The 11870-nt window shown below is 29.1% G+C and overlaps 1 protein-coding gene across 1 annotated transcript; it reads right to left on the bottom strand.

The window, feature by feature from the left end:
* Positions 1-5271: 5271 nt before the first annotated feature.
* LOC131842595 (dynein axonemal intermediate chain 2-like) lies at positions 5272-7100 on the bottom strand. Its single transcript, XM_059191172.1, has one exon. The coding sequence runs from the start codon at positions 7072-7074 to the stop codon at positions 5332-5334; it is 1743 nt and encodes a 580-aa protein (XP_059047155.1). The 5' UTR covers positions 7075-7100; the 3' UTR covers positions 5272-5331.
* Positions 7101-11870: the final 4770 nt, after the last annotated feature.

Raw genomic sequence — 11870 nt, 5'->3', positions numbered from 1 at the left:
GAATTATAATAAAACAATAGAATATAATTTCTGAAACTATGGGGTTAGAAACAAAGAAAATGTTCAATTAAATATTAAAGGTTTTTACGATATCCAGCGAAATAGTCACAGACATAAATAAAAACAAAATTGTCTATATTATAAAGCCAAAAGGCTTGTCCATCATTTTCGATAAAATATTTACAATAGTAATTCTGATCAACTGCCATGCAAGAAAAGAATATTTTAACATTTATATTTTCCCGTCTATCCGATGCCATTATTCTCATAAATTTATATATTAAAAAAAGATCGTCTGTAATACAAATGGGAATAAAGACGTCAAACATCAGTCGCTGTCACTTTATGAGAGTTAAGTCAAAAAATAAACGGCAGAGAGGAAAAATACGTCATAACTTTCTTACCTACTTCAAGACACAAATTGCAATCTTTTAATTAAACTTAAGAGGAGAAACAGTTGGTTCTTCTAAAAGTTTTCTTATTACAAAGAAAGAATTAAGTAGTAAAATCCCTGGGGAAGTATGTAAAGGGTAGCTTTGAGATGACGACCTTTGATTAGAAGTAGTCTTGCACCGTTAGTGTATGGTAGGAGTGGGATAATGAGGCCTCCGATTCTTAATGAAACACGCTAAGACCAAACTGTCTATGTTACTTTTTTAACTTGGGGACCTGTTTATATTCTTCTACGAAAGTCCTATAAATGACGTATATACATATGTATATGTGTACTTTTTAATAACGCATTCATCGGACTATGGCAATTATGTTGTATGTAATTTATATTTTAAAAGGTTTTTACCGTTGTTGTAAATATAAACCACAAATAATGATATAGAAATGTTATTATTATATATAGGTAATTATATGAAAATGAAAACTAATCAATTTACATGGTTTTCGCGTATCTTAGAGTATTACGTATCGTTTTAGTATAATATTCGTATTCGTAAGTCACTAATATTTAGTATTTAGGTATATGTCGTATTTTTAAATGTAAGTAATATTTCCCATCTCATACATTTACATGTATCTTACTTGCGACGAAAAAATATGTTTAAATCTACTCAAAAAGGAGAAGAGTAACAGTATACTAGTAAAATAAATTTCAGCAAGTCGTGCATTATCTACTAAAAGGGGATGAATATGAAAGTTTATATCAATTCAACTTACTTCTGTGTACTGAAACAATGTAGTTATCATACTGACAAATTGCTACTTACTTTGTAAAATAATTTCTGTACTGAATTGTTTTGCTTTTATTTACTCTCACCAAACGATATTGTTTCAAGTTTCGTGAATATACGAATGGGCTTATATATACTATATGTATAAGTCCCATTATTATATGTACATAATGCGGTTCTAGAAAGTATTAATAGTATAATTAATCCTTCTCCTATGCGTGGTAGGTAAATCCTAGTTACGGGAGGATCAAGCATCACTTTGTAAAATAAGGCCTTTAAAAGCCAGACTGTTATATATCTTAATAAAATAAGGAATATTTAACTTAATTATTAGAGCTACTAGTAGCTGATATATTAAGTATAACACATTTTATATTATGAAACAATACTAATTTTATTCCTACTACTGAATACTGGTCACTGAATCTCTTTTTCAAGTTTTTATAGCCAGCATGAAAAATAAATAGAGGTAGCATTAATTTTACCTCGACTTTATATTTAAAGTGTAGAAGCTGTGTAAAAGCGCTCGTAGCAAACGATAAGTGGTTGCGGTATCTACTTTTTGTGAAGTATAAAGCTTATACTGTATAAACATGTGGGCGAGTGTGTGGTATAGGTAAAATACCTATAAATTTTGTAATATTAGATTGCAAATATTATAATAATTTTAATTTCTCTAACAGTATAAATTATTCTATGACACGATCTCATACTTTCTCGACGATATTTTTTTCTTTTTATTAAATTCCTATTGCTATTTTGATTGTTAAGTACGTGTAGTATATATAGTATACATTATTGTATGTCAATGTTGGTATATGTATTATTTATTATATCATTATTAAAACATAAAATGAAATTATTGTCCATGTCATTGTCTCATTATGTTGAAAATAACATTGAAAAGAAATTGGGTGAAAATTATTATTATTAGTAGGTATTCTTTAATAAGGCCTTTCCTTTCAATTTCTTTCAAATCAATTCTCAGAAAAAGTTAAATTGTAAAAGAAGTACGCCTCTACTTATGTATTTATTGTAAACTGTATAAGAAAGAAAATAAAATAGCATTCGATAATACGACACAGAGATTCGACTAATTAAAATTAATCAAAGGAAATAAAGACAAAGATTACAAACTAAAATACTCGTTTAATAATATATTGATTTGAATCAACCCACTCAACTAATGCCTTTATTTCTTTTTGTTGTTGCTTGTTGCTTTATATTCTTGCAGTGTAAGGTCCTGAACGATCTACCTTATAACCCTTTTGAATGGCCACTAACTAGAGTAAATGCATAACGTTGAAAGCGACAGCGATATGCAATTAGACGATTGGTATTTGTTTTTAGTATCGCGTGAAGGTTCAACTAATAAGAGGATTGGCTGTGATAGATTCTACCATAACATTAGTCTAGTTTGTTTATTTGTTAGTATTAATTATTATACATAATATGTAATCATTATAAAACTATGACAAAAGTGTTAACGTATACTTTTATCATATCATTCAACATCATTACTGGGGCCGTCACTGGACACTGCAAATTGAATAAACACGTGACGAATTAGCTTAATAACAATTTGCAAATTTTGCCAAGCAGAAGAGGGAACGCCACTACATATCCTATGTGGTTGTAGCCCACTTATGCATAAACGAAATATCTACTTTGGAAAGTATAAACTCTATCCTGATCTATCTATTGCTCCTTATAACCTCGCTTTCCATATCCGTCAATTCTTGTCCCTCACGGGACACAACTTTGAAAAAGGGCGAGGTCAATATCTATACAGGTCGCAGTCTCACTGGTTATAGAACCTGACAACAGCCCAAAACCCCCAATATAGAAGTAAAAAAACCTACTTTTAGTTTTATTTCTGATAAATAAAATAATCAATATACATGCACGACAGTTATCCTTGATGGGTTATTTAGAGCTATTGTCAACTGTTAATGTCGTGGTGACCAAACACTTGCAATACCTACATTTTAGGAAACATTTAAATTCAACATGGAAGTGAGCGAGCTCCTCATTTCTCGGATCAATATTGATTGATTTCAATCTTTATAAATATATCAAACATATATAAATCTTATACAAGTTGAAATGATAACTTTTGAAGTTTACATTATTTCATGTAAAAGTTCGTTTGATTACCTTCTACATTTTCTTGATAGGCAAGTTATAATTGCATAAATTAACGTTAGCACATGATCAAAGGAGCCAAATGGAAGAACGGAGTGCTTGTACTTGTCCAATGGTAGCCTGTGTAATAGCTACGGAGTAATTTCATTGATATCAAGATATTAAGTTACTTATATCAAATGAACGAAATACAGAATTATTATGGCAGCGGATGTTTTTATTGTCTTTTTGACTTTAATATAGAAAGCCGAGTCTTTAGATGAATGAAGATTTATCATAGCACAGATTTCACATAATTAATGTTTTTGATAGAAATTAAGATATACTTTAAATACACAAATAATACAATAACACTATGTAGTTGATATTTTTATGCAATATCTGTAAATTTGTAATTGTTTTAGTTTATTTAGAATTTCAGTAGAATAACATGTATGAAAAACAAAATAGGTGCTAATAATAGTCTTAATTATTCATTAATTATCTATATAAATAATGTAGAATATAATATTGACTTATACCTAGTTCTAGATTTATGTCAACAGTATATTAAATAATTGTATATTTATAAGACAATAATTTTAGCAATAGGCAACATTTTATAAAACACCTACACATTGTACTAAATGTGTAATACTTAAAGTGTGCATGAAAGAATAATATTAATTTATATACATATATATTATATATTGTAATATATAAAAATATAAATGCAAAAGAGATGTAAAAGACTATTTGCAATAACTTCACTTGATTATTTTAAAAAGATACGGATTAAGAGTGAATTTTGATGATTACTTTTGTGACAGAAGGGGTTTACCACCGTGTCTAACAGAAAAATGAAATATGAAAAGTACACTTGTTTTGTAGAACAATGTAAATACATATAGTGAAAATATGTATTATTTATATATATACAAATAATACTTATGTAAGTTAGATATTAATAGTATGTAAATGTGTTGCATTGTAATTGCAATTAGTTTATTTGATACAAAGCCTATAATATTAACTTTTTTTTACACAAATAATAAAATCTTTAGGGTTAACTTAAATGGTGTAATATTTGGTTGGTTTTTAATAATAATGGTAACATTAATCAGCCACATATAAAGGACAGAATAGCATGCGTACCAAAAAAGGTAGAACCGCAAGCAAGGGTTACGAAAGGACTAATAATCTAAACGTACTGGAAGACTGATAACAAACACGGAATGCTTTTTGAATTACAGAACCGTGAAATGAAGTAGGTACCTACCTGTGACACGGAGGCACAATGTGAAAAATTCCAGCAATTTTTCTCGAGATAAATCTGGATTTACACGAGAATTGAATATTCTAAATCATGGAGATAGTCAGCAAGTATATAACTTCAACATTTTTTTTCAATTATTATAATTTAAAATTGTCTGTTTACATTAAACAACTAAAATAATATAAACCCATATCTAAACTATATATTAAAGAAATACTTTAAAATGTTTATAAATAGTATATGTAGCGTGAAAAGTAGTATATAAGTATTTTATCAAAAAAGACTTACTTCAACTTTTTTTTTGTAGAGATATTTTTACATGTATTTTAGATATTTTTTAGATTTTAAATATAAACTAAGGTAACGGCCTACTCGAAGGTAAGCTTTGACCGTCGTATATATGTATATGATACTACTCATTCCTTGCCGTGGAGGACAAAGATGCCATGCCTCTTATCCTACAATTTCAGCATCTAATCTCTCCTTACAATTGAGAGGCTTACAAAGCAAGCTGTTTGACGACTGAAATCGATAAAACTGAGATACCCACGCAGGTGACTCTTTGCAGCTCTCGATAAATATATAATAATTTTGTTAAATTTCCTTTACTAGTATTATATATTGTATGGCAAACAAAATAATAAAACAGATTGTTGTAATTTCCATATCTGTATTTTAGTAGTAAGTAGTGATAGTCATAAAATAATTATTTATTCCTATGCGAAAAGTAAATAAATAACGAAACATCTAACGTTTTCTCATTTTCTCATCTTTAGTGCCAATGTTTAATGATGTAATACCCGTTCGTCGTATTTCTTCATGTACCATTCTTCTATATTCGTCTTCAACAGTCTTGATGGATGATTCCTCATTAAGAACGTCCAAAGGTACAAAACCTGCACAATCATTTTCCGTTTTCAATTTCAAGCGGATTTCTTTCAATCTTGTTTCCAAAATATGTTCACGTCGAGTTTCTCTATCAAATATCTGTAACATTAACTGCTTATCTCTCTCACCAGACAACACTAAATTATCAGAAAAAGATAATAGATATGTTGATCCCATCGAATCTCCTATTGCAACTAATCGTCCTTCATCATGAGGTTTTATTTTAAGTAATTGATATTTTGACAACGGTAATACAATAATAGGATCGCGTTGTTTACGTAAGAGATCCCAGTAACGAAATTTTCCATCTGCACTTACAGACATATAACTTGAAACTCTTTGGGGAGCCCACACTACGTCCAATATTTGATAGCGATGTCCCGTTCCAGCTATTATAGGAGAAATATGAATATCCTCACTCCAAATATGGACAGTCCAATCTCCACAGGTTATAAATATTTTGGAACTACAAAGACTACGATGTAGGGCTTTTACAGGCCCATTATGTGCATAAAATGTAGAGCTCATTATTTCTTGATGCGTTTTTCCTCTACGGTTGACGTTAATGACCATTCCAGTATCAGTTCCACATAGAAATTTTGTTGGGAAACTCTTATCAAATTGTAGACAGTTTACACCTTCAGCATTCGCCAAGCTCATTTGTTGGTCTAGAGGAATTCTAATAGACATTATTAATGAATCTAATGGTGTTGATAAATTTCTTATATCCCACCACATGCATTTACCATCAGTTGAACCACTGAAAAATTCTGTATTAAGACGAGACTGAACATACAATATTGCAGATACAGGATCTCGATGCGCTAAATGTAATGGGCTTAAATTAATTGGTGTAGACTTTGCACGAATATCAAAAATACAAACTGTACCGTCTTCTAAACCTCCAACTATGATAGACGGATGAATGGGAGAGCATATAGCTTGCCAACATGGAACCGGAGGAACAAATTTTGACATCGGTTTAACAGGATTTTCTATATTCCATACGTAACATTCCAGTGTCTTATTCATAGGCTTCACCAGAGGATATTTTTTGTTACAGTAAGCTATTACTAGTTTTGAATCTTCTTCGTAAGTCCAACTTATAGAACCTACTTGACGATTATAAGGGTCTTTATATACATTATTAGTACAAATATTGGATTTTTCAACCGGTTCTTCTGATGTCATTCCTTTAAAAAAGACATCATACATTTCTATAGCATTATTTTGATGTATATAATGCTCAAATTTAGGATACAAATTCATAATAGCATCTACATAAGCGTCATCACGTTCAATACGTCGACGATAACGAAAAGTAAATTCTTCATCTGTAAAATTAACATCTTTAGGCCAACCGCCTTCAGCGTGGTTGACACCTTCGTTGTGGAGAGTAACACTTTTCGTATTAATACAATGCTCAGAAATAGATAACGAAGCCTGAGTTTCTTCATTAATCGGATTTCGTAAGCAATACTGCTTTTGTTCTATTACATTTGGATTGATGGAATCTACCAAATGAGTAGCAACTTCAGAAAACATTGGCTGCCTACCAAAATTTTTACGTATCTTGAAATATGTGTATGAAATATTATCCATATTTTTTTATTTTATGAACATATAAACTCAAATAAGTCCTTAGTTTTAAAACTTCAGTTTGATGTACGTGACATTTTATGTTACGACTTTTTTATAACATATAAATTCCGTTTGTAGAATAGTGCAAATAGATCTAATCATAGCCCTCATTCACTAAATATATATTATATAATCACAAAATGTTATATTTGATGTATCCACGAAGCTGATATAGTTATGTGTCTATGAATGGAAAGACTATGAATCAATTAAAAATATAAATAAAATTTACAATTTTATTTTCTTGCTTTTGATTATTAATTAGCATAAAATTAAAAACATTCAATATATTATAAACACAAGATCCAGAATATGAAGTAGTTAGTTTCTTCATTTTCTGAAAGTAACTAAAATGATATGACAAGTAACATGTAAAATTACACTGTTAATCTTCCTAAAATAAATAAATAAATAAAATATGAAATGTAATGAACGTTGTGAGAACTTTGTATACTCTTATTTATATGTATTGAAGTGACTACCTACTTACTACTTGCATATATATGATATTATCAGAAAATATTGAAGTCTCTTATAAAGTCTACATACTGAGAAATTTATTTATATTATGATCGGTACAAATAAATTTAGCCTAACAACATAAAAATGATCTTGACAAATTTTAGAAGTAGATATCGAAATAATTTCTGAAGTAATATGTACATCTAACTACATTATCACAATTCTAATAGAAATCAAAACATACTATTATGAACAGACGTGACAAAGTAATAAACGTCTAATTTATACGTATCCTAAACCTCAATAAATATTATCCCCTATGTTGTGGAGATAAACAATATTGAGTCAGCAATTTAGCAATAATATGAGTTCAGTGGGGCGTCATGTTGTCTGCCAAATACATTTCGGCACCGTGCATAGTTTGTTACGTAAACTTATGTTTACTTATACACGCGCTATATCTGGTATCTACCAAAATTGAGTCACACTGTCGTACCACGCATAGATACAATGTATGTAATCGTTCTAAGTAAATTGAATTACCAATGTAAAGTGAACTCCAAGCCTTTAACGGGTAAAACATTGTTCGAGACTATATAATTTGGTTTAATGGTCCTTCGGATCGTAAAGGGAACATGAAAGTTTTTTAAAGGAAATATTCATGACGGTGTAGCTTTATCTGAATTGATTCTACATTTTGTTGGAGTAATTTAATTGAGAATGGTAATTTTGTTAAACTATACCTAAAGTGTGAATATTTAAAGAACAAAGTACAAAATAAAATGCAACAAATAAGTAGTATCTTTTATATTTTATTTTAAGTATCTTCTTTGTTTAGTAGTATGAGCGATTGTTATCTTACTAATATTATAAATGCGAAAGTTTGTGAGTATGGATGGAAGTTTGTTACTCTTTTATGCAAACGTAGTGTTTGCGTAAAAGAGTAACAAGAGAACGGATTTTGATGAAACTTTACACTACTTATACATCAGAATAACACATAGGCTATAATTTAAAAAGATATTATGCAAATTGGGCGATATATAATGTTAAGTGTGATGTAGACGAAATCGCGCGGATCAGCTAATGTACAATAGACATAAATATACAAAATATTTATGTGGTGTTATATTGCCCGAAGTTTTATTTGTAGTTTTCGCTTACACCATATCCCAAGCTATTGGGATAATAAGCAGCCACATACACTTCATATTTGCTTACTTGGCACCGTTTGCACAGGTCTAATGAAAATATTTCATTATCTCTCACCCGCTGTTTGTCGAGTTATTTCTTGACAAGGTAATTTTCTTTATTCCACAACTTCATATATAGGTTATGTCAAGAGTGAAGCTTTTTTACATCATATATTCAAATAATTATAAAAAATAAAATTTTATTTCACAAATAAAGCTATTGGGTATAATCGTGATTCATTTAATGATCATTGTTATAAAGTTATTCGACTGAAAACAGAGTTATCGATAAATAAAAATTAGCAAAGATATCATGTAAAATATTGTGTAAAAAAATTACATTATATTATTTTAATTCAAACAATTTCATATTATTTATATAACAATTTTGACTAATATTATATATTTTACATATAGTCTATATGTAAAATAGTTATATCATAATATAATATGTATATATACACTATGAAGTAACATATATAGAAAATTATAATAAGAAATTAAAGATTAAATAATAATAAATATTTTAAAGCAAAAAAAAAATGGTTTAATGTCAAAAACAAATATCCGTACGTAATTATAATTATTATTAAACAATTTTCCAATATTTTTGCTTTATAAATTATTCCGTAAAAGAGGTAAAAATTATACATATAGCGCTCACGTCAATGTTACCTGTATATTTTCATAATGTGGGAGAATGTTAATGGCGAATGTCCGGAAAAAGGTATTGACCCAATAAATGTTTAATAAAATCAATAAATACAAAGTTACCACTTATTTTGATATAAGAGCGATTTAGGAGTTTGTATACCACTGTGTAAGTAAATAAAGAAATAGTATACCACAAATTATTTATTTTTAAATTTACAAATATGTATAACAAAGCTGATTATGCAATATATGTATTATGCTGTATGGAAGCAAAATTTGGGCATATAAGAAAGAGTATGAAAGTAGAGTAAATGCGATTTAAATATGAACACTGCTCAAAATATGCGTTTTAAGCCTGACATGCTGTCTTATTTGGAATACGGATGGTCGTAAGCGAAGAAAAAAAAATAAAAGAGGGTTGTTTTAAAAAATGTGAAATTAAATGCTAGTTTGGATCATCTGTATTAACAAACTATTTGGAGGAAAGATTAATGTAACAGATATATAATATAACAGATATATAATATGAAGGTATATAGATTGAATACTTGTATGATGAATGCTCTACAAATAGCTTGCATGCATGAATGTGAATAAGGCAAGAATTGTGTAAGAACTTCTGTGTTCTTCTGTGAAATTACTAAATCACAGTGCCTAACTATATAACAATACTTCTTTTAGTGTTTATCTCCAAGATAGGAGGAGAAAACATATAAGAGGTGTACTTAGTTATAATTCTAGAATTCCCATTTGTGAAAAATGATTCAACGCACGTACTAGTCTGCTTAATGTATCGAATATGATCTTCATATTCGGTATTCTTATTCTTTTTTATAAATACTTGTTATGCTTTTTATGTTCGCAACATATGTGTTTGATAAATTGCAGGATATTGGGCAGAAAAACGTGTCTATGAAAAATTTATTGTAACAACGTTGTACTGTTTTATTTATTCCCGAGTTTCTATATTTGCTATAATGTTTTATTTTTTTTAACTTCTTCTTATTACTATTATTAACACTTTAGTTATTGTATATATTTAGCATTGAAGGGAGAAAATCTAAAAGTTTTACTTAGATAGAATACCAAAACATTCAGAAATGACAAAGATTAGCGTTCAAAATATGGAATTAGCATTTGCCACTGGCATTGCAATAAGGCTATTTTGTGAAGGTAATATTCCTGTAAATTAGTCATGGTTAGCTATTGACATCAAATGGTCCATCAGCTTGTTTACTGTACCAGTATCAAAAAACTCCTTTTTTAAAAATATAACTAAACTTTACAACTTCATTTAATATTATAAACCTAAGTACAGCTTAAGATTCATTTAATCCTTCCTTCTTTTCTTACAATGAATTTAACTTTGAGTTATTTATAAATATAAATTCTGAATATCTGATACCTTCTTAGGGAGATTACCTTCGAATTTCAAAATATTATGTCACAAACATTATAATATAATGATAACTTGAATGTTTGTTGACAGCGAACAGGTAATAGGCTATTAGTCGTCTCTACGATATGTCGCATTACTTGGTAATAGACAAGTTGAGTTTAAGTAATCATATGTATATACATATGTTGACATAGATACGAAATATAACTGAAAATTTTATGAATAATGTTATACACCTACAGATAAATTTAATTAATTTTGTATCTGAAATTACTTACCTGATGCTTTCAAAACATATTAATTACTTTGTAATAATAAATTATCAATACATTTATATTACTTTAAGTTTAAACCATTGAATTAATTAAAATACGCAGCATCAAATTCCTGTTATCTCGCTACTTCACTTAATTCTTGACTTTGACCTCCCTACATCGCCATTTTGGTTACCTATCTACCTTAAGTAACAGTCATGTCTTACAAGTGTCCCATCTCAAAGCGATGAGGATATTGCTGTTGACATAGGTCTCAGTGGACGAGGAAACGTAAATAACACTGTTTGTCAAAGGCTTAGACGGGTTTGCAGGAGATCAGAGCCGATAACATTGAGTGTCAGAAGGCTTCTCTTGGAAAAATACGTGATATTTACTAGAGGTAATCACACTTTTGCTAACATTATTTTTCTTACCACCTTCGTTGATATGAAAGAGTAGGAATCGGTAAGGGTAAACTTTGTTTGACTATTTCTTACACGTGTCAGTTTTGGTCCATATTTTAGTAAGTAAATTCAATGTTACCTATTTCAGTAAACTTTCTACATTGTGAAGTATAAGGTCTCTGACATTATTAACTGTTTGAGGTTTAGAAACTCAAATGCAGGCTGGCGTTTTAAATATTATATTGCTGTTGACGCATAGAAACCTGCAACCTTACCATAATATTTAGCTTTTCTTTTGTTGGAAATATCAAATTTTCATACATTAAAATAATTAATACAATTATGGAACTAAGTTATTTCATCATTACCTATTATATTTAGAAACGGTTCT

The sequence above is a fragment of the Achroia grisella genome, unplaced genomic scaffold (genome assembly GCF_030625045.1).
Source record: "Achroia grisella isolate CSIRO2021 unplaced genomic scaffold, CSIRO_AGI_Agris_v1 utg241, whole genome shotgun sequence".
In the NCBI taxonomy this organism is placed as follows: Eukaryota; Metazoa; Arthropoda; class Insecta; order Lepidoptera; family Pyralidae; genus Achroia; species Achroia grisella.
This window is presented reverse-complemented; position numbering and strand designations above follow the sequence as displayed.